General features: G+C 43.4%; 1 protein-coding gene across 1 annotated transcript in view; it reads left to right on the plus strand.

The window, feature by feature from the left end:
• Positions 1-6,174: 6,174 nt before the first annotated feature.
• Positions 6,175-27,001, plus strand: part of lamc3 (laminin, gamma 3) — a 112,744-nt gene continuing 91,917 nt past the window's right edge. The window contains exon 1 of the mRNA XM_056241383.1: positions 6,175-6,510. Coding sequence (XP_056097358.1) covers positions 6,175-6,510 — 336 coding nt within the window. The remainder of the gene's footprint in view (positions 6,511-27,001) is intronic.

Consider the following 27,001-nt stretch of genomic DNA (forward strand, 5'->3'; position numbering starts at 1 on the left):
GGTGAAAATATTTACACAGGTTTTCAACCCTATTTGAATATAAAACCCAGTTGAATATAAAAAACTCTAGTGCAAACGTTACTCCCGCTCGTCATCGGCAGCTGTCAGTCACTGTTGCTAGGCGACAAGAACAATCCTCCATAGGCTAGACCGGTCCGAGCGCTTCAGATGCGCACTTTGATATGGGACGCAGCTGTAGTTATCAACAATTTGTTAATATTGTGACAATAGACCTACATTTTGTTACTTTAATTTTCAAAATAACCAGTGGTGGAATGTAAGGAACTACATACTTCGTTAAGTATTCACGTACAAATGTGAAGTAGCCTACTTTTTCCCTCACAGGACAGCAACACTACGCATTGTTTTACATTAAACTACACAAAAGTATATAGTTTAAATGTATCAACCTTGCAAACACTCAGAGACCATTACAAAAATAAACAATGTCCAGAGCCATGAATTCTCTTTTATTTACACATTTAAAGTTGCATAAAATAATGAAATAATTAATAATAAAGAAATAATGTACAGAAATTATTTTTATTTTCCTTTTAAAAAAATATAAGTGAAAAAAAAGTTAAACAAGAATATATATATATACACTCACCTAAAGGATTATTAGGAACACCATACTAATACTGTGTTTGACCTCCTTTCGCCTTCAGAACTGCCTTAATTCTACATGGCATTGATTCAACAAGGTGCTGAAAGCATTCTTTAGAAATGTTGGCCCATATTGATAGGATAGCATCTTGCAGTTGATGGAGATTTGTGGGATGCACATCCAGGGCACGAAGCTCCCGTTCCACCACATCCCAAATATGCTCTATTGGGTTGAGATATGGTGACTGTGGGGGCCATTTTAGTACAGTGAACTCATTGTCATGTTCAAGAAACCAATTTGAAATGATTCGAGCTTTGTGACATGGTGCATTATCCTGCTGGAAGTAGCCATCAGAGGATGGGTACATGGTGGCCATAAAGGGATGGACATGGTCAGAAACAATGCTCAGGTAGGCTGTGGCATTTAAACGATGCCCAATTGGCACTAAGGGGCCTAAAGTGTGCCAAGAAAACATCCCCCACACCATTACACCACCACCACCAGCCTGCACAGTGGTAACAAGGCATGATGGATCCATGTTCTCATTCTGTTTACGCCAAATTATGACTCTACCATCTGAATGTCTCAACAGAAATCGAGACTCATTAGACCAGGCAACATTTTTCCAGTCTTCAACTGTCCAATTTTGGTGGGCTCTTGCAAATTGTAGCCTCTTTTTCCTATTTGTAGTGGAGATGAGTGGTACCCGGTGGGGTCTTCTGCTGTTGTAGCCCATCTGCCTCAATGTGCGTGTTGTGGCTTCACAAATGCTTTGCTGCATACCTCGGTTGTAACGAGTGGTTATTTCAGTCAAAGTTGCTCTTCTATCAGCTTGAATCAGTCGGCCGATTCTCCTCTGACCTCTGGCATCAACAAGGCATTTTCGCCCACAGGACTGCCGCATACTGGATGTTTTTCCCTTTTCACACCATTCTTTGTAAACCCTAGAAATGGTTGTGCGTGAAAATCCCAGTAACTGAGCAGATTGTGAAATACTCAGACTGGCCCGTCTGGCACCAACAACCATGCCACGCTCAAAATAGCTTAAATCACCTTTCTTTCCCATTCTGACATTCAGTTTGGAGTTCAGGAGATTGTCTTGACCAGGACCACACCCCTAAATGCATTGAAGCAACTGCCATGTGATTGGTTGATTAGTTAATTGCATTAATGAGAAATTGAACAGGTGTTCCTAATTGATTTGATTTGATTTGATTATATTTTATTTCATTCATGGATATTTCCATTAACTTACTTCATCATTCTCATTTATGTAACTTATAAAACCATGATGAAAAGGAGGCAGGATGAAGAATATCTTATATTTCCTGCCCCCTCCACAAAAGGATGAAAATAAAAAATAAACTCAACATATCAAAAAGACTCAACATATCAAGTCCCCGTCAATACATGATAATAACTAATGAAACAAACCAGTCCTAATAATCCTTTAGGTGAGTGTATATATATATAATGTAAATAAATTAATTCTCAATCATTCTTTCAAGAAGAGAAAACAGCCTGTCCATCCTCTTCCTACTCTCCTCGCCTCTGCAGTCCCATGTCTTCTCTAATCAAGTCCAAAAACTCGTCCTCTCTGTCTCGCCTTCTTTGGTGCTGATGCTGGTGCTGGTGCTGGTGCTGATGCTCCTGCTGGTGCTGATGCTGGTGCTGATGCTGGCTCGTCCTCTTCTTGGTCGCACACTGCTGAACTCGGCCCTGGTGTCTCCTCAGGGATGGAGGCAATGAGGACAGGGCGGTTGGTGGAGTGCCTCTGTCCCAACACCTCATCCATGAGGACAAACCAGGGCCAAGTTTCAGCAGTGGGTTTCCCACTCACACACCCTCACCTGTCCCAGGACACTTGCAGTCATAAGGCAGAGCAAATAAAGCATGCCTGTTAACAACAACAACAACGAGACAATACATTTAAACAAAGATCTGTCAAACTTTCTTACTTTATATATATTTTGTCCTGCATGGGAGTCACCTTTTTTCTTTTTTTTTTTTTTTTTTAACAGGGACAATACACTAAGCATTGTTACGCATAGACAACCGATGCTGTGTACACAGGGCATATAGCATAAAGCTAGTTTGCGGCCCGCGTCCCTGGTTAGGCTTTTACATAAAATCAAAACATCCAAAAAACAAAACAAAAAAACAAACAAACAATCATCACAAGAAACAAAACAAATACAAATACACACATGTATACATGTCAAGTCAAGTCACCTTTATTTATATAGCGCTTTTTACAATACAGATTGTATCAAAGCGCTTCACAGTGATAACATGAAAACAATATAACAAAGTTTGTTTCTAAAAGAAATTGCGTCAACGTCCACCTTAAGTAAGGCAGATCAATAATATTATTGAATATTAAATGTCCCCAACTAAGCAAGCCAAAAGCCAAGGCAACAGTGGCAAGGAACCAAAACTCCATCAGGTGACAGAATGGAGAAAAAAACCTTGGGAGAAACCAGGCTCAGTCGGGGGGCCAGTTCTCCTCTGGCCAACGAAGGAACAGTGCATGATTCGGGCAGCATTACAAGTCAGACAAACATGTGTGCACATGTTGTACCCAAACAAATCAACAATGACATATTGACATACCTAAACACATCAACTTCATAAAAATAACGTAACTAATCTAAAAAAAATAAAAATAACCTCAATGTTCACATCGCTGTATAGATTTCAGCCATTGTTTCAGCTTTGTACAGAAAACCGTAAGTTCTGGTTGCAACTTTAGATTCACCGGCATGGTGAATCTAAAGTTCACCTTCCCCAGCAGGTCCATTTTCTCCAGAATTATCCTAAAACAAAACAAAAGGGAACCACTTATGAAAAATATTAAGCCAGGAGTGCAATCTTAACATTAGTGCAACCTTAACATTACAAAATATAACACATCAGGATATGAATACAAAATACTTGAGAGAAATCATATTTCTGGATACTCAAATTTGGTTAAAACCTTGAACCCTGCATGACAGCACTACAAAAACACATAAAAGTGAAACCCCATTGCCATTTATATATTTTTTTATAATAGGCTACACAAGTGAGACAGACAAGTGCAAATATTACAAATAGGTCGTTGTCTTACGTTGGTCATTTTCAGACCGCAATTGAATAAATTGAGCTGTCTGCTCCTTGTTCCCTGAAACAATTATTAAACTAATATTAGCACAAGTTTTGCCTCAAACCACATGACAAATGAAGCCACGCAATGGTGACGAATGAGTTAAGATGAATAAGAAAGAAAAACTTGTGGCTTTTAACTCTGGTTTCTCTAGCTATTTGAGTAAATGAAAATATAATACTTACATTTAAATGTGAACTTGCCGTCCACCACCGAACTCTCGGCCGCCCTTTTTTTAAAATAAAAATACTGTCGTCACCAGCGCAATGACTTATGGGGTAGGATAGGCCGCTTAGGATCCATTTATGTATCCTCTTTCACGGGGAAACGAAGGGTGCATTTGGCGTCGCTTTTGAATCAGGGTAGCCTTCGTCGTGCCGCGGTGAGGCAACCGGCCTTCGAATACGGGCTTCGGAGGATGCAGAACTGAATTGGGACAGCCTTCATCGCGCCGCGGTGACGCAATAGGCCTTCAAATGCGACCTTCGGAGGGTGCAGCCTTTGAATTGGGACGTCCTTCGTCGCACCGCTGTGACGCAATCGGCCTTCAAATACGGCCTTCGGCGGATGCAGCCTTCACATTGGGACACAGCTACTATCTTGGCACATACTATTTGTTGGGGCCATTGGAAGGTGCGCTGATGGAAGGTCAACAAACTTTTTGACCGTGCCGTGTTGAGCGTTGGATTGTGCAAGACTGTGCTCATGCCCAACAGTATGTTTTGAATCAGATATTTTGGTTTAGTGTTTATTTTCGTTTTATTTGTTGTTTGCAATGCCAAATGGACAATAAATGGATTTGCCTTATCCGAAATTATTCTGAACGTATGGACAATAAATTTATTTTATTCAAGATAAAAGCATGCATCAGAAACAGACTAATGAAACCATCTGCATCCCTACACTATTTTTCGACTACTATAGTGGGGAAGTATGCTATTTTGGATGGATGTCTTTATGAGTGAATCCTTTAATCATTCAATCAACTGATTTGTTCAAAAATACTGATTCAGACACCACTGTGCTCAAAGATGCACAAATGTTGAGACTGCATTGACTTTATCTGGACACATTTTCACTGGCGGGGCAAAAAAAGGAGAAAATAACTGGTAGTATTGTGCCTGAAACATAAGTTACTTAATATTAAATTCATGTTTATTGAATTGTTGTGGACAATATCACACTGCAATCAAGTTGTTCGTCTGTATCAGTACGGTCATGTGATTATTGCTTATATAGACCTCATACAGGCATTTGCCAGCTGTGGGAATTATTAGTGGATGACGACTCAGTGATCTTTTGGCAGCAACACTGGTAATATATTAGTTTTACAGAGATGGTAGCAAACCTCAAAACACCGCAGAACAACAATAATCTGACTAGATTTAAAAATGTTTAAATAGGCTCTATGCACGAACGCTGCTGACGTATTTCCGGTAGAATCTCAGCCAATGTCTTTACCTCCGCATAGCGCGTTCTATAGCGAAGTGTACTAGCGGCCAAACTTTAATAAAATTCATTTTCTTAGAAACGACACAACAATTTTAGAAACTGATTCGCTAGTCGGATTTCGCATGATATGAGAGATTACTCAAGTTGTCGATCTAGCTCGAAATATGTAATTTAATGCCCTTCTCTTTTTTACTCTTATGTGTGACAGCTAACTGCCTCACAATATTGTTAACATCATTCACGTTAACCGCTGGAAGTTCTTGTAAACAGCGAGTGTAATTTGCCATTATCTCCACCTAATGCAAAAACGGCTTGCGACGCAGCACCGGATGTAACTGGGCGGGCTGAGACAAAACACGGAAGCGATCGTGCATAGAGGCTATTAAATAGCTATGTGTTAATATTATCAGTCAGTTATCTCTTCCAGTGCACTGGCTGCAGGAACAGTCCCTCTGGAGCAGCCCAGGGTTAAAGAACTCTCCAGTTCATTTGGACAATTAGATTTGAGTAGCAATTAAACTGACAAAGTACCACCAAGTATGCCATTTTCTCAAGGCACAAACTCCACGTGTTCTCTACAGACACAAGAAAGCTGCCTTCCACTCTAAATTGGATAAAGTGTCCTCATCCTTTTTTCCTTTTTCATCCTTGATTTTCTTTTGGCTTGATCTAACACCTGCGCATTCTTGATTTGGCTCGATGTAGATTAAGGACGTACAAGTGGTAAACTTCAAATATCACCTAAAGAGCTATTTCTACCTTATTATTTTCAAATACATTTTGTTGCATTAAATAACTATTTGAATATGGATAAAACCAGTTAATTTAGATGTTAAAAAAAAATTCAGTGTAGATGCAAATCTTACATTAACTCAGTTTACAGGTCACTTTAATTATGTCCTGGGCTTTAATTATCAGGCTACATTAACTAAGGAAGGTACTGCATTTTGTGGGATCTGTCCAGATTAACATGACATTAATGTTGTTGTTGTTTTTCCAAGGCAAGGCCTTTGAGATAACATATGTCCGTTTGAAGTTCTACACCAGCCGACCAGAGAGCTTCGCCATCTACAAGCGTACGGAGGAGAATGGACCATGGCAGCCATACCAATATTACAGTGCTTCTTGTCGCAAGACGTACGAGAGGCACAATAAGGGCTTCATACGTCCAGGCGAGAAGGAAAGGACGGCACTCTGCACGGATGAGTTTAGTGACATCTCTCCACTTACCGGCGGAAATGTTGCCTTCTCCACATTGGAAGGACGACCCAGTGCCTACAACTTCGACCAGAGTGCTGTGTTACAGGTATGTCATGTTATTTTACAATATGAGAGTTTGGCAGTCATGTAATGCAATAGTATGATTTTATATTCAGCCCATCTGGATACATATTTAGAATGCCAAATATAAACATGAATAATTTCTAATGTAATCCCAAGGGATTTACAGTGTATATGCGTAAATATTTACCTTCATGGCTTGTTGACAATAACTTGCTGTTTTAGTTAGCAGCTCATCTCCTCGGCCTATAGATATGTAGATGGTTGTGCTTTATTGTTCCAGAGGAAAGCTTTGAGGGAAATATACCTCACTGTCAAGCTTCTCTAACTTTCAGACTTTCAGAGCAGAATCTCGCAGCTACACATGAGTGTGCTCAGCATGCCTTGCTACTAAATACAGCCTGCAACCTTTTCCAAAGATTTCTAGGGAGCTTCTTTCACACAGAGATGCTGTCACAGCCATCAGATGAAGTTCAGAAAATCAAAGGTGACAGGCAGCTGCCAGAGCTCACCTAACTGTATACAGTAGATTAATACACACATACAGTATATGGGTGTTTCTGACTGCAAATATGGACATTTTGGTCCTGTAGACCTTTAGAAAATAAACACTTGATTCACACTCTCACTAGTTTATTTGCTTACTAACAACTTCCAATTGTGTATATACATACATGACAGAAAAATGATTTTATTTGTATCAGTCATGAACATTTCCACTGCAGTGTCACTTCCAAAACAGATGTTTTGTGATTAATGACAATTTAAAACATTTTGGAATAGAATGACCGACTCATTTATCATGCTAAGCGTAATTTTATGGCTATAATTTTATGTGTCTGACTCCTACATACACACAATAAAATAATATTTTCACAATGTTTGCATATTTTGACATTATGATCACACAAAGTATTTTTAATAAAAATTGTTTTCACACATTATATATTTAAATGGTTTATTTTTCACCCTTTGTAATGGATTTTCATAGTCTAGTTAAAACAATAAAATGGCTACATAAAGGCATTTGAAAATCATGATGAGGAAGGAATGCTTAAAATGCCAGACAGTTTGAATGTGACCTTCACAAAAAAAAATTTTAATTAAAAAACAAAAACTGTCTGGAACATCAAAGTGTGCAAAGTTGAAGAATGTCCATATATTAAAATAGGTACAGCCTAAATCAAACCAGATTTGACAGGGTATTAGATGAGTACCTGCAAAAGGAGGATGCAGAATCTGAGCTCACTGCCTCCACATCTATGTTTGTAACAAGATGGAAGGAAAAGTGTTATAACAGAAAGGTCATACTTTACCTATTCAAACTGATGTGCAAATGCCTCTCAGGTTTGTGAGGCAAGTGGATTTTGAATGCAGCTTCCCAAAAAAGTAACTTTAATAATTAAAATGCATGATTGTTGTAGGTACGATTAAAATATACACTCTCAGGTAAAAAGTACAAATGCTGTCACTGGGAAGGTACCCTTTAAAAAGGTTCTAATATGTACCATTTAGGTACTAGTATGTACACATTTGGTACCAATATGCACCTTTGAGGTACTTATGCACTCTTTTGGCACAAAGGTGTACCACAAAGGTGTGGCTTTTGAAAGGGTACTGCCCCAAAGACAACTTTTGTAAAAAAAAATTCTGAGAGTGTAGAGGTTACTAGAGAGCAGGAAAGAATAAAGAGGGCAAGTGTGATTTTGACAGAGTGCTTTAAGTGTGGCACGTATTTTTTGCTTTTCACAGTACCGGGAGTGATTCTAGTGTACCGGCAGTACTTTTTATTAACTGCCAGTACTTTCTTTTGTTCTTACTGGAGAGATAAACTGAAACTGCTAATTCACTTGCAATCTTGCACACCAGATCACTCTTTCATGCACAGTTGTATGTATTTAGACATACAGAGCAATAGTCCAGTGTTATTACATTTCTAGACAGTCATCATTTTTCCATCCCCCATCTTCGTTTCAGACCAGCAAGTTTTTAGGGCTGGTGTTACATTGAATGCTGTGACGGTAGGAGTTAGGGTTGGGATTAAGTTTAGGATGACAACAGCACCTACAAAGGTGATATGACTACAACAGGAGCTTTTACAGTAGTTGCTCCTAAATTGTGGAACAGTCTTCCACTCTGTATTCCACTCTATAGCAGGCTCCATCTATAGAGGTTTTTAGGTCTCAGTTGAAAACTTATCTATTTAACCTTGCTTTTAATTGTCTCTGTGTGCGTAGGTCGATAGTGCTATTGGCTATTTGTGTGTAGGCATGTTAATTGATATTTGGTATTTTTATTATTTTACTCTTTATCTTTTTATTAATTACTTTTTATACACTCTTCTTCTAAAACAAATGTGCTATATAAATAAATATAAGCTGATGTTAAGAGAACGGTCACAGAAATCAATGTGTCAACGGCTAAAATCCAGTCACAAAATGTTTGATTCCCTGTTTGCACCTGTATTTAGCGCTGATCCAATCTCAAATAAATAAATGCTAATGAGGTAAATGGGGTCCTTGACATGCAGTAGTTGAACAGGCATAAAGAAATTTGGACCTACTGAGGTTTGTTGTGGAGGTGTGAAAAGGCCAATTTTAGGTAAAAGCTTTTTCACTTTTAGTCTTTTCATCATCCTTCTTTTCTCTCACTATTTCAAAGAAAAACAGCTATCTGTTTACAAAGATGAAAGCCACTAGAGGACAACCAGAGAGGGAGCAACAGAAAAGAAGGGATGTCATTTTATTTAAGAGCAGAGATAACAGTTTGGCTTTTTGTGATTGAGGCTTGTAGCTGAAAGTGTGAAATAGAATCTCCCTATCACACAGGTGGGAGATGAATTGAATTTTTAAAATGAGGATGTAAGGGGACTCTAGTGGCCCCACAAAAAAAAAGAGAAGGAACTGAAAGAGAGTGCTTTGAGTTGATGTAGTCCAGCTGTTGGGCTGAGAGGTATATAGTAAGCAGCACATGTGTACACACACACTATGGACCTGGAGCCTCAAGGCTAAACAATAACCACTTTATTTAGTGAAACTTGATTTTGTTCGACCTGTTTATAATGACTAATATCTCAGAATGCATTTCTCACACATACATCTGCATTACTCCTCAGTCCTCATAATTGGCTCGCTGCAAGCGGAAATCCTCTGTAGACAGCAGTAGAACTAAGATTCTCCAATTACCCAAATGTCACCTTGTTGCTGGCCTGGTTATTTTAATTAATATACTTGATTTCCTGTGATTGACATGAAAGCATGCAGATAGCAAGAAAGATGAGAATAAATGAGATGAGATCTGAAAATAACAGCATAAGTATTGCTGGTTTCATTAAAACAGGCAGAGAATATTTATTGCACATTCAACATTAAAGCAGTACTATATAGGAAATGTTTTACAAAAATAAAAAATGAAAGCATTGAGCATATACTCAGAGTAAATCACGTATTTAAACAAACACAGTGACAAATGATTTTAACCCTGTTCGTACAAAAAACAACAACGATAATAATAACTGTATTAGCATCCACACTATAACAGATTATTTCATTATGGTCCGCAATTCATGTATGCTCTGTGAATGTAATTGCAGCACATATGTTGAAGTCGGGTGGATTTGGATTGGCCACACTTCAGGAAGTTGAATTTTACAATTCAGAGAAATTCACCAGGCAGTGCTTTCTGGGAAATGTGTTCTTCCAGTCTTGCCCATAAATGTGTGAAATATAAATATGTATAGTGCAAAATTCTGTAGGTGACATTTCTAACAGATACAGTATGACTATGCTTGTAAGGCCTATATTCATTCTATAAGACCCTTAGTTAAAAATTAGTTATTGCATGGATGTCCTTTCTACTTCCTTAATTTCAAATTTGAATTACAACTCGTCACACTATTACGAATTTTAGTTAAATTCAAAACATATAACCATATATAAATTTCAATATATATAAATTGCATATAATCATGGTTGATAAATTACAAATACTAGTATTCTGACATGATTGTGACATGATTTATGCTAATTTGAGATACTGAATGGGGGTTTTGCATACATGATAACTTAACGTTTTACTGTTTCTTTCTCTGCCCCACACAAACACACACTTGAACTCCTGCCTTCATTTATCTCCCTTTGCACTCATTACATGAATCACTAATTCTTTCGCTCTGTAATTAGAGGGTGGAAGTAGTGATTTAGACATTCTGTGAAACAGAGGGGAAGTCAAGTGTCTTTCGTTTTCTTGCCTCGCCTCTTTTCTAATGTCTGGACCCCTGAACTTTCCACTGCCACCAGGTTTTTTTTTACAGTGCTTTATTTATGGTAGCTGCATTCTGACCCGATGTGATCAGATGCGTCTGGGGGAATAATTTCCACCCTGTGTCCACAAGGAACTGCTAACTTGGAGTTTAATTTTTTTTTTGTCTTTTCATGTTTCCTTCAAAAAAAGCTATCAGTCTGGTTAGACTTCCAATATTATGGCTATTCTGAGTGTGGGCCAGTAAGAAAGCTAATTAAGATATTTTGGAAAAATGAGAACGCAACAGGAAATGACAAAAACCGTCTGACAAAAATTGTATCAAAACTCTTGCTCTCTAGTTTTTAATTGATTTTGTTAAACTTTCTTAGCAGGGTATGAATAGTATTTCTTTTGAATGTTGGTATGTTTTTAGTTGTATGCATATGCATGTGAATTTAGTGATACTTGATTTTGTTCGACCTGTTTATAATGACTAATATCTCAGAATGCATTTCTCACACATACATCTGCATTGCTCCTCATAATTGGCTCCCTACAAGCAGAAATCCTCTGTAGACAGCAGTAGAACTAAGATTATCCAATTACCCAAATGTCACCTTGTTGCTGGCCTGGTTATTTTAATTAATATACTTGATTCCCTGTGATTGACATGAAAGCATGCAGATAGCAAGAAAGATGGGAATAAATTAGATGAGAACTGAAAATAACATAAGTATGTTGAATTGCTGGTTTCATTAAAACAGGCAGAGAATATTTATTGCACATTCAACATTAAAGCAGTACTATATAGGAAACGTTTTACAAAAATAAGAAATGAAAGCATTGAGCATATACTCAGAGTAAATCACGTATTTAAACAAACACAGTGACAAATGATTTTAACCCTGTTCGTACAAAAAACAACGACGATAATAATAACTGTATTAGCGTCCACACTATAGCAGATTATTTCATTATAGTCCGCAATTCATGTATGCTCTGTGAATGTAATTGCAGCACATATGTTGAAGTCGGGTGGATTTGGATTGGCCACACTTCAGGAAGTTGAATTTTACAATTCAGAGAAATTCACCAGGCAGTGCTTTCTGGGAAATGTGTTCTTCCAGTCTTGCCCATAAATGTGTGAAATATAAATATGTATAGTGCAAAATTCTGTAGGTGACATTTCTAACAGATAAAGTATGACTATGCTTGTAAGGCCTATATTCATTCTATAAGACCCTTATAGTTAAAAATTAGTTATTGCATGGATGTCCTTTCTACTTCCTTAATTTCAAATTTGAATTACAACTCGTCACACTATTACGAATTTTAGTTAAATTCAAAACATATAACATATATAAATTTCAATATATATAAATTGCATATAATCATGGTTGATAAATTACAAATACTAGTAATGTGACATGATTGTGACATGATTTATGCTAATTTGAGATACTGAATGGGGGTTTTGCATACATGATAACTTAATGTTTTACTGTTTCTTTCTCTGCCCCACACAAACACACACACACTTGAACTCCTGCCTCCATTTATCTCCCTTTGCACTCATTACATGAATCACTAATTCTTTCGCTCTGTAATTAGAGGGTGGAAGTAGTGATTTAGACATTCTGTGAAACAGAGGGGAAGTCAAGTGTCTTTCGTTTTCTTGCCTCGCCTCTTTTCTAATGTCTGGACCCCTGAACTTTCCACTGCCACCAGGTTTCTTTTACAGTCCTGCTTTATTTATGGTAGCTGCATTCTGACCCGATGTGATCAGATGCGTCTGGGGGAATAATTTCCACCCCGTGTCCACAAGGAACTGCTTACTTGGAGTTTACATTTTTTTGTGTCTTTTCATGTTTCCTTCAAAAAAAAGCTATCAGTCTGGTTAGACTTCCAATATTCCAATAATATTATCAAAACTTTTGCTCTCTAGTTTTTAATTGATTTTGTTAAACTTTCTTAGCAGGGTATGAATAGCATTTCTTTTGAATGTTGGTATGTTTTTAGTTGTATGCATATGCATGTGACTGTCCTGCAGGCAGCAACGATAAATCAAAACTCATTTTAGCAGTTACATTTATTAAGGTAATTTGACATTTGTAATTCTTCTGGGAACTGACACTTATGTGCAATCACTTGTTGGAAAGCATCTGAGCAGGAAGTAAATGTATATATGTTGGATTCAGATTCAGCTATTATTTTATGTTACCACCCAAGCTTTCATAACTTGTCTGAAGGTTTTGAGGCAGTGTAGTTCTGCATTTTTGTGACGGTTACCATGAATGATGGCACATCACGCTTCCAATTTCCCCTCTCCATCACTTCTTTGATGATTGATCGTTTTTAGCTTTAAAAACCTCTGTTAGTTCCCTTTCGAGGGAACTCGCACTGCGTCGTGAATCGACACATTGGGGAACGCCTTCAGCGGGATGCATCTGAAGCCTGTATGGAACTAGTTCAATCTTGATTGGTGTTGCGTCATGACGTCACCCGAGACGTCGCATGTGACGGTGATGCGGAAGCTATAAAAGGACGCTGGATCATAACAGCGTCAGCTTCTGTTCTTCAGCAAGCGTTCTGTGTGACTGTGTCTTATTTGGTGTTGTATTGTACGTTTATCCCTTATGTATATTTAATAGCAAGCAAAGAGTAACAATACAGGCAGTGTGCGTCCCCTTGCCTGCGCTTTTTGAGCGAGGGTGATACACACTCACTTTGTGTTGTTTGTCTGGGAGTGGAGCATGCACAGGCAGAGCTCGAGGGTGCTGTCTGTGCTAACTGTGATCTAATGCCCCTGAGAACGCTCCGCTCCTGCCTGAGCCTGTTCAATCAATCAGGCCAGGCACGTGCTCCCCGTGGATCAGGTCCCGCGTCTGTCGAGGCAGCGCTGCGCTTGCATTCATGGGGATCGCAGAGGGAGTTGGCTAATGATGTTGAGACGGCCTCGGACCTTTCTCAACATTCAGCGGCCAGCTCCCTTGGTCCCGCTCACGGACCAGAAGCCCGCCTTGCGGCTTCTTCCGCCCGTGAAGAGGACCCGATGCTCGAACTATCAGGAGTTTGATATTTTGAGTATAGAGGCCACCCCATTTGCCACCCCATTCTCCTGCCTTTGAGGAGTTGCTGGAGGTTGTGACCAGGGCAGTGGCTAAGTTAAATATCGATTGGCCACCATAAAAGCAGGAAGCGACTAAAAAAAGTAAACTTGATGAGCGCTTCCTGCAAGCCCGGTCACAGCCTTCGGCCGGAGCCTCACATTTTTCACTGATCTCCACACCGAGGTGTCGAGATCGTGGGATAAGCCCTTCTCTTCATGATTATCGTGCCCAAATATTCATATTTATTCTTCTATAATGGGGTCGAAAGAGAAGACATTTGTGGCTGAATCTGTCAGGCATTGGGGACAAGGACAGGGTCTTCCTCCTCGATGCCCTGATTTCGTCTTCTGGCCTCTCGTGTCGTCTCTCATGCTCCCCCACAAAAGGCCTGGAGCTAGAGGCAACACCCTCAGCCGAAGTCCTCCAAACCGAAGGCAGATCTGAGGACTGTCATTGAGACGAGGAAGGCTTCGGCGAAGAGGTTCTGACACGTTGCGCAGGCCTCTGAGGGATAGTTTGCTTTGAAGCAGGGGAACCCTTCTTAGGTGACCCAAAGCACACGAGTAGCTGGTCCGACTGCCTCCAGGGCTCTACTGCCTCCAGGGCATAATGAATGAAGCTTAGCTTGCTCATCCGACACATGCGGTGGAGGATGGAACGGCTGAAGAATTATAGACCGTGCCACATTTGTCGGCACCTTAGGCACATAGCCGGGTCTAGGGTGGAGAATGGCCCTTACTCTGCCAGGAGCGAACTCGAGGCAAGAGGGAGCAACAGATAGCACCTGCAGGTCCCCGACTTTTTTTTTTAGGGATGTAATAGCGAGCAGGAAAGGCTACCTTTAAGGATACAAATTTCTCAGACACCTCATCCAAGAGTTCGAAGGGTGCCAGGGATAACCCCCCAAGAACCACTGCCAGGTCCCACGTGGGGAACCTGAACTGGATGACAGCCCATCCTCCTAGCTCCACGAAGGAAACGTACTATAAGTGGCTTAAAGGCGTGTCGAAGGCAGCTACAGGTGCCACATAGACCTTAAAGGGTCACTTCACCCATTTCCGCATTAATCTTTATTGAAAGTGGGTCATATATGTAGTCGAAATGTAAAAGAAATTTTGAATTTGGTGCCCTCTTGACCGAGAAAAGACAGAAAATAACTTTTGGGCGCATTTATATGTAAGACATCAACTCCCACAATGCACCACATTGCACAGCTCCGCAAGCCACTCCCACTAATCCAGAACAGCGCAAACATCAGAGAAAAGAAATCACTCTTCCGTTCCGTCTACAAGGCTAGCTGCAAAAAGAGTTTGAAATTTATTTCACACAAAATGTCTAGTTAGTTGGCTGTGGCGAGCAGGACGAGGGCGAGGGACGTAAGAGGACGGCGCGAGGCCGGTGGCGTGAGTGATAATGAATGACACCTGTGAGACGCAGCGGTCTCATATCTCTCACGGAGGAGCGGAGGCATAAAAGGAACAGGCCTGATTTTATGTTATGTTTTGTTTGTTTCTGTTGTGTGTGGCCAGCTGGCTTATACTTTTGTTTTGTATTTGTTTATTTTACTATTAAAATGTTTAAATGTTCGCCGGTTTCCGCCTCCTTCCCACAACAACGAACCCGTTACATTGGCAAACTCATTAGCGAATTACTCCTCGTTTGTATTTCTTTCTATATGGTGAATTATTGCATGATACCTGGATGTTCCAGTCAGAACATATGCGGTGCGAAACTAGGATGGTTCACATCACAACACAAACGTCCGTGTGCTCGTCTAATTCAGAGATTTCGTCCAGGAGAAATTGCCATCGTTGAAATTCTCTGCAGCAGACGGACTCTATCTGTGTCCGTAGCGCACAGCGAGAGCACAGGCACCAGCAGCCGCCCAGCTCGAGCCAGTCCGGGCTCCTCGTCCACGACAGGCAGGTCTTCTGACTCGGGTGCAGAAGCCGCAGCAGCCGCCTCCTGTTCCTCCATCAGCCTCAGCTGCTCTTCACTATACTGCGGCTCGTAAAAATAGCCACGAACATCGGATTCGAGCAGCAGAATTTCAAAATCCTCTTCTTCCATATCATGTTTAGTTTCTTCCGTCATTGTCATACTTCCTATCTCCACAGCGCTTGTTAGCTTAGCTTATAAACAAGATGGCTGATATTGATTTCAGTATCTACAAGGTAAGTCCCACCCACTGATCTGTGATAGCTCTGTTTAGCGCATTAGGTCCAACCCCCTATGGGAGCAGAGCAATCGAGGTAAATGCGTACAGACGTAGCCTCGACCACGTCTGCACCATGGCATCCAGTCCCAGAGGAGCTGGATGAGTGAGGGAGAACCAGAGCAGACAGTGAGGGTTCTCGTGAGAGGCGAACAGATCCACTTCCGCGTGACCAAACTCCCTCCATATCAACTCCACCGTCTCGGGCTGGAGTCTCCATTCCCCGGGCCTCAGCCCCTGCCTTGACAGGATGTCTTTCCCCACATTCTTGTCCCCAGGAATAAACATTGCTCTGACTGAGAGAAGTTTGCCCTGGGACCACAGAAGAACCTGATGTGCCAATCTGCATAGAGGGCGCGATCTCAGGCCCCCCTGTCGATTTATATATGATACCACCGATGTATGGTCCTCTGAGGTCCGGAAAGAAATGTCTGAGGGCCAGAAATACTGCCAGCATCTCTAGGCAATTGATGTGCCATGAAAGATTATGGTCCTTTGTAAAGTATCCGGCGTCATTCTTGGGGAATATTCAATATTTAATAATTACAAATTAATAACTATTGATACGGGTTTGGCCCAGATAACAATACATGTTAAAAATCACCCGGCAAAGGGGTTTACGTTGCCAATCTGTTATGAACGACTGAATACAATGGATGTATAATCAATTATTCATACAGATCGGCAAGATAGATCAATTTTATTTATCAATAATCAAATCATAACGAATTATAATTCAATATTCATATACAAATTGTCTAGAATATATAGATTCTCAGGATACTCCTCAACGGAATTAATTAGTATCGGATAATCTGTTTGTCCAGCAAACTGATCATGGATTTTCATCAATTTCCACAGAGAAATTACCTTTAAGAGACTCGCAGGAAGAGACGATCTTTACGGCCGTAAAAGATAGCTTTCTTGTTTTGCCACAATACTATTTAAAGTATTCTACAATTTTAAAGCTTGTAGCTGATCGAAACATTTAAGTGATTTGAAGTATGAGCAAATGACAGAGTCAATCAATGAATATATGTATTTAATAAATGCGATTACGTATACGGTTACTAACGTTACAAGGAATAAATGTATTTACAAACACAATAAAACATCAACGAAGGAGAATGCATACAGAAAGAGAGAGAGAGAGAGAGAGAGAAAGAGCTGATCGCGAAAGATCATGTGAGATAGACAGAGAGGGAGGGAGAGAGAGAGAAGATCTGGAAAGATCATGAGTTTGGCAAAATTCATCACAGACACAGAACCTTTGAGACAACAAGAATCAACAGATCTTGAACCTTGAAAGCATGGTAAAACGGGTACTTGCACCGGTAAAGCTCTTTTGTGTGGCTGATGTGAAGAAGGCGTGTGTCTCTCTCGGTCATGTGAACGTCGAGCGCTCACTGGTATGTCCAGCGCGGCGTGTTTGAATGTCCTTTGAGGTGAAGCTTGCCAGCTGAGGTCGGGCTGTGTTCATTTTCCTCGCGAGAAGACATGAACAGAGAGGAGGAAGGAGAGTAGTAAAAGTTTGTATATATATATATGTGTGTGTATGTTTGTGTGTGTGTGCGAGGTTGCGTCTTTGAGAGGTCCTGCCATCTGGCATCCCCTCATCCGCGGAAAGGAAGATGCTGGAGCGATAAGACCCTTTTGAAGCTCGGACCCCTGGATAGAGAATGTGTGTGGGGTGTTTGTGAGTGTGTGCGAGGAGTCCAGCTAGTCGTGTTGCCTGCAGTGGGGGAGAGCGTGGAATGTGTGAGCCTCTTTATGGCACTTGCTTCCAGTCGCGTTGAAGCACTTTAAACACGATTCTCTGGCGCCCTACTAGTGAATTACAAGGCAAAGGTTAGGGGTTAGAAGGTTTCCACGTGTTGGGCCGCATGAGTCATGCTCGCCCAGCCTAAATACCCTACACCTTCCAAAGACCCCTGGTGTAGCGGCCTTCAATGACCGCACCCCAGCCTGTGAGGTATGCATCCGTGGTCAATTTTTTTTCTCTGACACGGTGCCCCCAACACAGGACCTAGGGACAGGTACCACGGTTTCTTCCACATGACCAAAGAACTAAGGCATCTGTGCGTTACTTTGATCGTGCTGCAAAATGGGTTCCCTGTCAGGGAAAACCCTCTGGTCCTGAGCCACCACTGCAGTGCCCTCATATACAGCAGGCCAAAAGGAATCACGTTGGACGCTGCTGCCAGGAGACCCAGAACCCTTTGAAAGTGTTTGACAGTGATGGCCTGGCCTAGCTTGATACTCATTACTGTGGTCAAGATGGTGTTTATACGAGCAGGAGACAACTGTACCCGCATCGTGACTGAGTCCCATACTACCCCCAGGAAAATAGTTCTCTGTAGAGGAATTAATTAACTCTTCTTGACATTGAGTCTCAATCCCAAGCACCTTAGATGATTCAGAACAACATCTCGATGTTGAACCACCATCTCCTCTGACTGTGCCAGAATGAGCCAGTCGTCGATGTAGTTGAGGATGCGAATGCCTTGAAGTCTCAATGGAGCAAGAGCAGCATCCATGCATTTTGTGAAGGTGCGAGGTGACAGTGCTAGGCCGAATGGAAGGACTCTGTATTGATACGCTTTTCCCCCAAAAGTGAACCTTAGAAACTTCCTGTGTTGAGGAAGGATTGATATGTGGAAGTAAGCATCTTTTAGATCTATCGTGACAAACCAGTCCTCTGACTTTATCTGAATCACGATAATAGGTATAGTTACGATTTTTAACCCTGTATCTCCTCAGAGACCGGTTCAGTACCCTGAGATCTATTATAGGACATAACCCCCCATCCTTCTTGGGAACTATGAAGTACCGGCTGTAGAACCCGGCTTCCCTCTCTTGAGGAGGAACCTGCTCTATGGCTTCCTTTACTAAGAGGGACTGAACTTCCTGTTCCATGACCTGACCTTGCTGGGGGCTGACCAGCGTGTGTATAACCCCGCTGAACTTTGGTGGACGATACTCGAACTGAATTCTGTACCCCTTTTCCACTGTGCGCAGGACCAACTGAGATATATTTCGAAGACCTTTCCAGGTGTCTAGATAATCTACTAGGGGGGACCAGTCTCTCGAGACTGACCTCTGGTGTTTTATTTGGGATTTCGGTGACCTGAAGAAGTTGACTGGCAGGAGCTAACCGATTTAATTTTTCTGCAGGCCTCGTGAGAGGAAGCGAACTCGGCAGGGCGCAATATTTTGAGACGGACACTGCGATATGCGTTCGCTGGAAACCGATGCGTCCCGAAACGCACTTAGCGGCGGGAAGCAAACATCAATTTTCTGAGGGCTCCGTGAACGAGCGAGCTGTAGGTGCTCAATCGCAGGGGGGAACAGATGGTTAGTAGAAACTATTTATTCAGCTTACGAGGCGCGCAGCTTGCCTTCGCCTCTTCTGATAAGAGCCCACTCAACCAGATGATTGGCTTCCTCTAAAGCTCTGCTAGCAGGAGTTTCCCTTCAAGAGGTCTGTGATTCCGCAGGCTGGGCCTCCCCACACACCTTCATAAAACAGTACAGTCTGGATCTGCCCTCTACACCGGGTTCACAAGTTCTCTCGTCTTGTGTGCCAGATTGCTTCACACCAGGGCGTATATCTCTCAGTGTGGCGCAGTGGGCATTTCGTTCCCCAATGTGTCGATTCTCGATGCAGCGGGAGTTCCCTCGAAAGGGAACGTCTCGGGTTATGCCGTCCCTCGGCCACACTTCTCGCACTCCTAAGAACGACTTGCTTCGACCAATCAGAAGCTGACGCTGTTATGATCCGGCGTCCTTTTATAGCTTCCGCATCACCGTCACATGTGACGTCAATCAAGATTGGACTAGTTCCATACAGGCTTCAGACGCATCACGCTGAAGGCGTTCCCCAATGTGTCGATTCTCAACGCAGCGTCAGGGAACGAGGGTTACAGTCGTAACCCGAGACGATTTTTTTAATAACTGAGCTTTTCCTAATGGCCCAGTTGCCCATAGATTTCTGCTCAGTGAGGCGTACATCGACATGATTATTATATAGCAAACCCCTGATCAATACCTAAACCAGTTAGCATGGAGGTGGTGACAAATCTTGGTGACAAAATAGAATCTTTTATTTTTTGTTTGCTTTTCTATATCCACTTGGAGCACTCTAAACTTTTTTTCTCATTCTCTTTCTTTGTATTTCTCCATCTTCGCACGCCTCCTTATTTGAACAAGAAAATAAGTGCGCGTTCACTTCTTATCTGAATCAATGAAGTCAAACCCTTTCATTACAACACACACACACACATCTCTAGCTCTCCCTCTTATTTCTCTCACTGACATATTGTTAAATTAAGATGTGAAAGGGGGAAAATTACTCATTGGACTGTCCATTTACAACTCAGTTTTTTTTTTTTTCTTTAGTTGAAGTATAGCCTGAATTTCCATGAGATGAGCTGAAATCTGTGGATGTTATGAAGATGAGCTGACCTTTGTAAATGTGGCAGAAATAACTTTTGAAGCTAGACAGATACCATTTTTAAAACCCTTCAACTCACCTCCTCAGACTTTAGTAAAAAGTTGATTTTGTAAATATTGGTATTATTCAATTGCTATTTTTTAATAGCCTGGCTAACGTCAGACCCAAGTCTCATTGAGACTTGGGTCTGGGAACCACGTTCATTTTCTCGTATTTGAAGTGTGGTTTACGAATGCCCAGAGCCGTTTATTGGGTGCTAAGAATGTCTATCAAATGCGCCTGTACGTTAGCCTGGTTAAAACCAGACCATTCTCAGTTGTAACTGAGTTATGGTCAGGCAAAGCTTCATAGACAAATCATTTCCACAGGGGCGTAGATCAAATGCCTCTGGGCGAAATTAGATAGACCTAAAACCAATCAGAGCGATGAAGGAGATGACGAACAACTTAGTTTGAATAAACAAGCAGACACTGATTAGGTACTTGCTCTACGTGTATTCAAAATGAACAGCAAGACAACTAGAAGTGAATGTGCTTTCCATTAAATAAATCACACACAGTAAACAAAACCTTAACAAAAAAAACTTTGCAATGAACTTTGTAATTTAGACGCGCAAACTGGGTGCCGGTGCGGTGAGACGTACATGCTCGGGCAGATTCGGCTTGAAGTTGGTCATCCTCGGACGCGGCGCCGCGCACGCTGTTACAAAAAAAGCCGTGCACACAGCCAAACGAAATGGGGTCTTGCGCACCGAACGCGTCATTTTTGCCGCGCGCACCTTCGCGTTCATGCGGACGCGTCGAGTATAAACAAGGCTTTACTCTGATCGGTAAAGGGGCACAGACCTCTCCCGAATCATCTCCAGCAGTAGCAGCCTCCGAAGCACCACTAACTCCGCCTCCGTTTCCCTTTGTAAATGTACAAAATCTGCTTCACCGTCGCTGTGCTGTTGTCATCGTGTAAAGCCCGCCCCAACATTTCTGATTGGTGCCACGATTTCGACGGATTAGAAATGGGCTTGAATGAGCTCTTTGCCAGACTAACTTGCAGAGCAAATCTAAATTTGCCGGAAGTTGTCTGGGTTTTCCCAGGCTACCTGTTCGTAGCTCATAGCCAATCGTTTCAATTATACCAGATGACGTATGTAGAGCAACAGAAATTAGACGAGGAAGAAGACGATGGGTCAGAGATTTATGTGTACACGATGGCGTGTATCTAACGGCCGTTTCACACTGCATGCGTGAGCGGCGCGTATTTTTTTCGCCGTGCATGTTAATCAATGAATGCATTCACACCGGGAGTAGGAGCAGCGCTTGAGCATCGAGCAGGAGCGTCGCGTGAGCAGCAGTGAAGCGGGGGTTTCGGCGTCGAATCTGTTTTTGCTCAATTAAAGTGAAAGCACCATTTTGATGGACAAAAATAAATATGATTTCACACAAAAAGTGCCCGAAATGCACAGAATAAGCATGTCTAGTGAGTTCTCTTACGAGAGGTTCTCTCGTATTGAGTAAGTTTAGCTTACGCTACGGTAAAGATTCATCTTCTCGAGATATTGAAGCCAAAAAATTATCCTTAATTTTGTATTCATTGTCAACGGAGTGCAGCAGTTAGCAGACCTAGAGCAGGCAGTCTTGCGTGCTCATTGGCTGCCCTGCGGGCATCTGCTGCAGCCTACCAGTGAGCCCCGCGTGACGTCACGCCCAATGAAGGGCGCCCGCGCCTTCATAGCGTCATAGCCCGCCAGAATGGGCGTGGCTTAGCGTATAAAAGAAGGGGCTGTAGGCTGAATTCCCTGATTTTCGTCTCTTCAACAAGCTCTTCGCATCGCTGGATCTGAGAGAAGCCACCGCCGCCGTCGAACAGCGAACAGCCAGCTTAGGACAGCGCTGAGGAAGCCGGCCGTTTTCGCCACCTTCAGCCATCCGTGCGAGCTACGCTATCCGGCGACCTATCCTTTTTACCTTGCAAAACCTATTCCTAAAAGAGCGCGAGTGCTATCTGACCTCTCTGTTACACGCTCAATAAAACAGGTTATGAATGTAAGTCTCGTGCCCGCTGGAGAGCGTTTACGCTTACTAACACACACCTCCCCCCGGGCGCCGCCCGCGCGTTTAAATGTTATCACAAAACGCAGGGCATTGATAAGACGCTCCCCATCCGTTATGATCGGGGCGTCAAATACACTTGTAAGTCTCGTGCCCGCGCACACGCGCTCACGCTTACAGAAAGCTTTTCCGCCCAAAGCGCTGCTCGCGCGTCAAAAGTGAGGATAAAATGCTCCCCATCCCTTATGATTGGGACACCTCACATAAATCAGACGGTCTCGGCTTTCAGCGAGCAGCCATTGCCCAGAACCGATAGCGTGCGCCGCGACAAGCCCGCAAATGGCAGCGATCTGAACCCGGAGGCCATTCGTCCCCTAGCGGCTTACATAGCTTCGTGGAAACTATCCCAGGGATTTCAGAATGGGTTCTGAGCACAATAAAGCAGGGCTATACACTTCAATTAATTCGCCGTCCCCCGCGCTTTCGAGCCCGGACCGCGACGATAGTGAATGCGGAAGTAGCACAACTACTTCACGCAGAAATAGCAAAACTGCTGTGCAAAGGGGCTATAGAAAAAGTACCGCCTTCTCTGAGCGAGTCAGGCTTTTACAGCCGATATTTTTCTCGTACCCAAGAAGGACGGAGCTTTCAGACCTATCCTAGATCTGAGACATTTGAACAAGGCGCTTGCAAAAAAAACGTTCAATATGCTTACGACCAGAAAAATCCTCGCGCACGTTCGCCCGAGGGACTGGTTTATTTCTCTAGATCTGAAGGATGCCTATTTTCAGATTCAGATATTACCACGTCACAGGCAATTTTTGAGATTCGCCTTCAACGGTCAGGTATATCAATACACCGTCCTGCCGTTCGGCCTGTCTCTAGCACCCCGTACATTTACGAAGTGCATGGACGCGGCGCTCGCCCCCCTGAGAACTCAGGGGCAGCGAATAATGAACTATCTGGACGATTGGCTGATATTGGCACAGTCAGAGACGGAACTGTTATCTCACAGAACAATGCTTCTCAGTCACCTGGAAAGCTTGGGTCTCACGGTCAACTGGACCAAGAGCTCATTAATGCCCAGTCAGTCAATTCCCTTTTTAGGAATAGAACTGAATTCTGTGGCCATGACGGCTCGTTTGTCGACACAGCGCGCGCGCGCCGTGTTCACTGTCTATCCGCGTCTTTCCAGAAGGGCAGCTTTCTCCCTTTGAAAACGTTTCAAAGGATGCTGGGCTGTATGGCCTCAGCGGCAGCGGTGCTCCAGCTGGGCCTACTGCGCATGCGCCCGCTCCAACGCTGGTTGAATGCTCGCGTGTCTCGCCGATCCTGGGTTTCTGGCGGCCAGAAAATCAGAGTGACTCAGACCTGCATAGCGGCTCTGCAGCCCTGGTTAGTAGCCGACCGGTACCAGCAGGGAGTGATGATGGGAACCATCTCTTATCGGAAAGTCATTTCGACAGATGCGTCCAACTCGGGTTGGGGCGCGCTGTTCGAAGGCAGACCGGCCTTTGGCCAGTGGTCAGACCAAGAGAAGTGTTTCACATAAACTGTCTGGAAATGATAGCAGTCGAGAACGCGCTGACGCGCTTCCTCCCGTTCATACAGGACCAACATGTTCTCGTCCGCTCGGACAACATGTCTGTGGTTTCCTATGTAAACCGTCAGGGCGGTGTCAGATCCAGAAACCTCTGCAATCTGACGGAACGCATCCTTATTTGGTCCCAGATGCACCTGCGCTCGCTGAGGGCGGCGCATGTGCCTGGCCATTTGAACGACGGCCCAGACAAACTGTCCAGGGACAACATTCCCCCAGGGGAATGGTCCCTGCACCCCCAAACAGTCCAGAAACTGTGGCGCCTATTCGGCAGAGCGGAAGTCGACCTATTTGCGTCAAAAGACAACGCTCTTTGCCCGATGTTCTTTTCGAAGAACGCGCTGGCCCAGGTCTGGCCCAGCCTCCCACTGTATGCTTTCCCTCCAGTCTCCCTGTTACCACAGGTGATCAAGGGAATCAGGGAAACGCGCCACTCGGTGCTCCTCATAGCTCCGCACTGGGAGAATCAGAATTGGTTCCCGGAACTAGCACGGCTGTCACATGCAGCTCCGTGGCCTATTCCGGTGAGGGCAGATCTCCTCTCTCAGGCTCGCGGCTCGATCTGGCATCCCCATCCAGAGCGCTGGTCTCTGCACGCATGGTTGATCAACGGGTACTCGTTGCCCTGCCAGAAAGAGTGATGAACACGATCACGCAGTCTAGAGCTCCTTCCACGAGAAGGCTCTATGCGTCTAAATGGTCGGTGTTCTCCAAGTGGTGCACCGACAGAGTTCTGGACCCGCGGACGTGCGAGGTTGCGCATCTGCTTACTTTCCTACAAGAGCTGATGGATTAAGGGAGGTCCCCATCCACGCTCAAAGTTTATGTGGCGGCCGTGGCGGCGTTCGCAGAATCGACGCGCGGCCAGTCACTGGGAAGACATGAGCTGGTCATCCGCTTAAGCTAGAAGGATGAATCCACCGCGCCCCCCGTCGGTTCCTATGTGGGATCTTTCCTTGGTCTTCGAGGCCCTGAAAGCCTTCCCATTTGAGCCACTAGACTCCGTGGAGTTAAAATACCTATCACTAAAAACCGCGCTGTCATCAGTCAAACGTGTGGGGGACCTGCACGCGCTGTCAATCAGCGCGACGTGTCTTGAGTTCGGGCCGAATGACTCTAAAGTAATCCTCAAACCTAGACATGGCTATGTTTCAAAAGTGATGGGCACTCCTTTTCAGAGCGCAAGTCATTTCACTGTCGGCTCTGCCAGCGTCAGACAGTGAGACAGACGTGAATCTCCTTTGCCCGGTCAGGGCGCTGAGGTTTTACACTACGCGCTCCGCCTCTTTCAGGCGCACGGAGCAGCTGTTTGTTTCGTTTGGTGGGCGCGCCAAAGGTCTCGCTGCCTCGAAACAGACTCTGTCCAGATGGATAGTGGACGCTATAGCGGCCGCTTACGCGTCAAAAGGTCTGCAATGCCCTCTGGGCATCAGGGCTCATTCCACTAGAGGCATGGCCTCATCGTGGGCGTGGTCCAGCGGGATTTCTATCCACGACATATGTGTAGCGGCCGGCTGGAGCTCCCCGTCTACCTTTGTCAGGTTCTATAACCTAGAAGTTCCCGCCCTGCAGGCTAAACTTCTGTCAGTCTAAGCGAGTTGTGCGTTCTGCCCAGATATATCATGCTCAGACCACTCTCACGTGACTCAGCTCTCCTGGTTGAGCTGCACTAGTAGGGATGTGCTATATGCTTATACAGACCAGTGCTCTGCTCTGTATTCCCTATGTGTGCTTATGTACGAGTGATGGCCCGCGTGGCTGGCCACCTTATTTTTCCACTTCTTGGATTCCCCGAGAAACCTCGGCGACTCATGAGTGGTTGCTTGGCGCGCACGGCGTTGACAAAAAGTTCCCGTAGCGTAAGCTAAACTTACACAATACGAGAGAACCTCTCGTAAGAGAACGTACTCGGTTACTAGCGTAACCTCGGTTCTCTCTAGAGAGGGAACGAGTATTGCGTAACCGCCTGTGCTCGCGCCACGAGCGACTTCGCTTCAGTCGACGAAAACCAGGGAATTCAGCCTACAGCCCCTTCTTTTATACGCTAAGCCACGCCCATTCTGGCGGGCTATGACGCTATGAAGGCGCGGGCGCCTTTCATTGGGCGTGACGTCACGCGGTGCTCACTGGGAGGCTGCCGCAGATGCCCGCAGGGCAGCCAATGAGCACGCAAGACTGCCTGCTCTAGGTCTGCTAGCTGCTGCACTGCGTTGACAATGAATACAAAATTAAGGATAATTTTTTGGCTTCAATATCTTGAGAAGATGGATCTTTCCCGTAGCGTAAGCTAAACTTACGCAATACTCGTTCCCTCTCTAGAGAGAACCGAGGTTACGCTAGTAACCGAGTACGTTTTAACAAGAACTTGAGTAGGCAAATAAAAGAAAATAAAGACTCAAACATATTTATAGAAGATTTAGGCTACCCGCTAAAAACTTGTTTTTAATTATTCAGTTTGGGTGAAAGTTACGGTGGCCGAGAGAGCTCAACACGCTGCAACTGAAGAAAACACATGCAAATAGAAAAAAAAAACGCGTGCAAATAAAAAAAACACCCGCAAATTAAGAAAATATCTTCATCAGTTTCACAACACACGTGTGCTCCAAATACTCACAACACCACCAAATACAGAAACACGCTGAAAATAACACAGACCACAACGGAAATGTTTCCTGGGGAACCAAATAAGTGACGAACCCGGCTGGGACGTGCTGGCATAGATATCCATAAATCTATGAGTGCTGTTGCTTACAGCTTAAAATTATACTTTATTTATTTATTTATTTGTGCAAAACATACAGAGATTACATTTTTTTATGACATACAACTTGTATACAATGTACAAAATGTA

The sequence above is a fragment of the Rhinichthys klamathensis genome, unplaced genomic scaffold (assembly GCF_029890125.1).
Source record: "Rhinichthys klamathensis goyatoka isolate OS25496 unplaced genomic scaffold, OSU_Roscu_1.1 h1tg000639l_1, whole genome shotgun sequence".
In the NCBI taxonomy this organism is placed as follows: domain Eukaryota; kingdom Metazoa; phylum Chordata; class Actinopteri; order Cypriniformes; family Leuciscidae; genus Rhinichthys; species Rhinichthys klamathensis.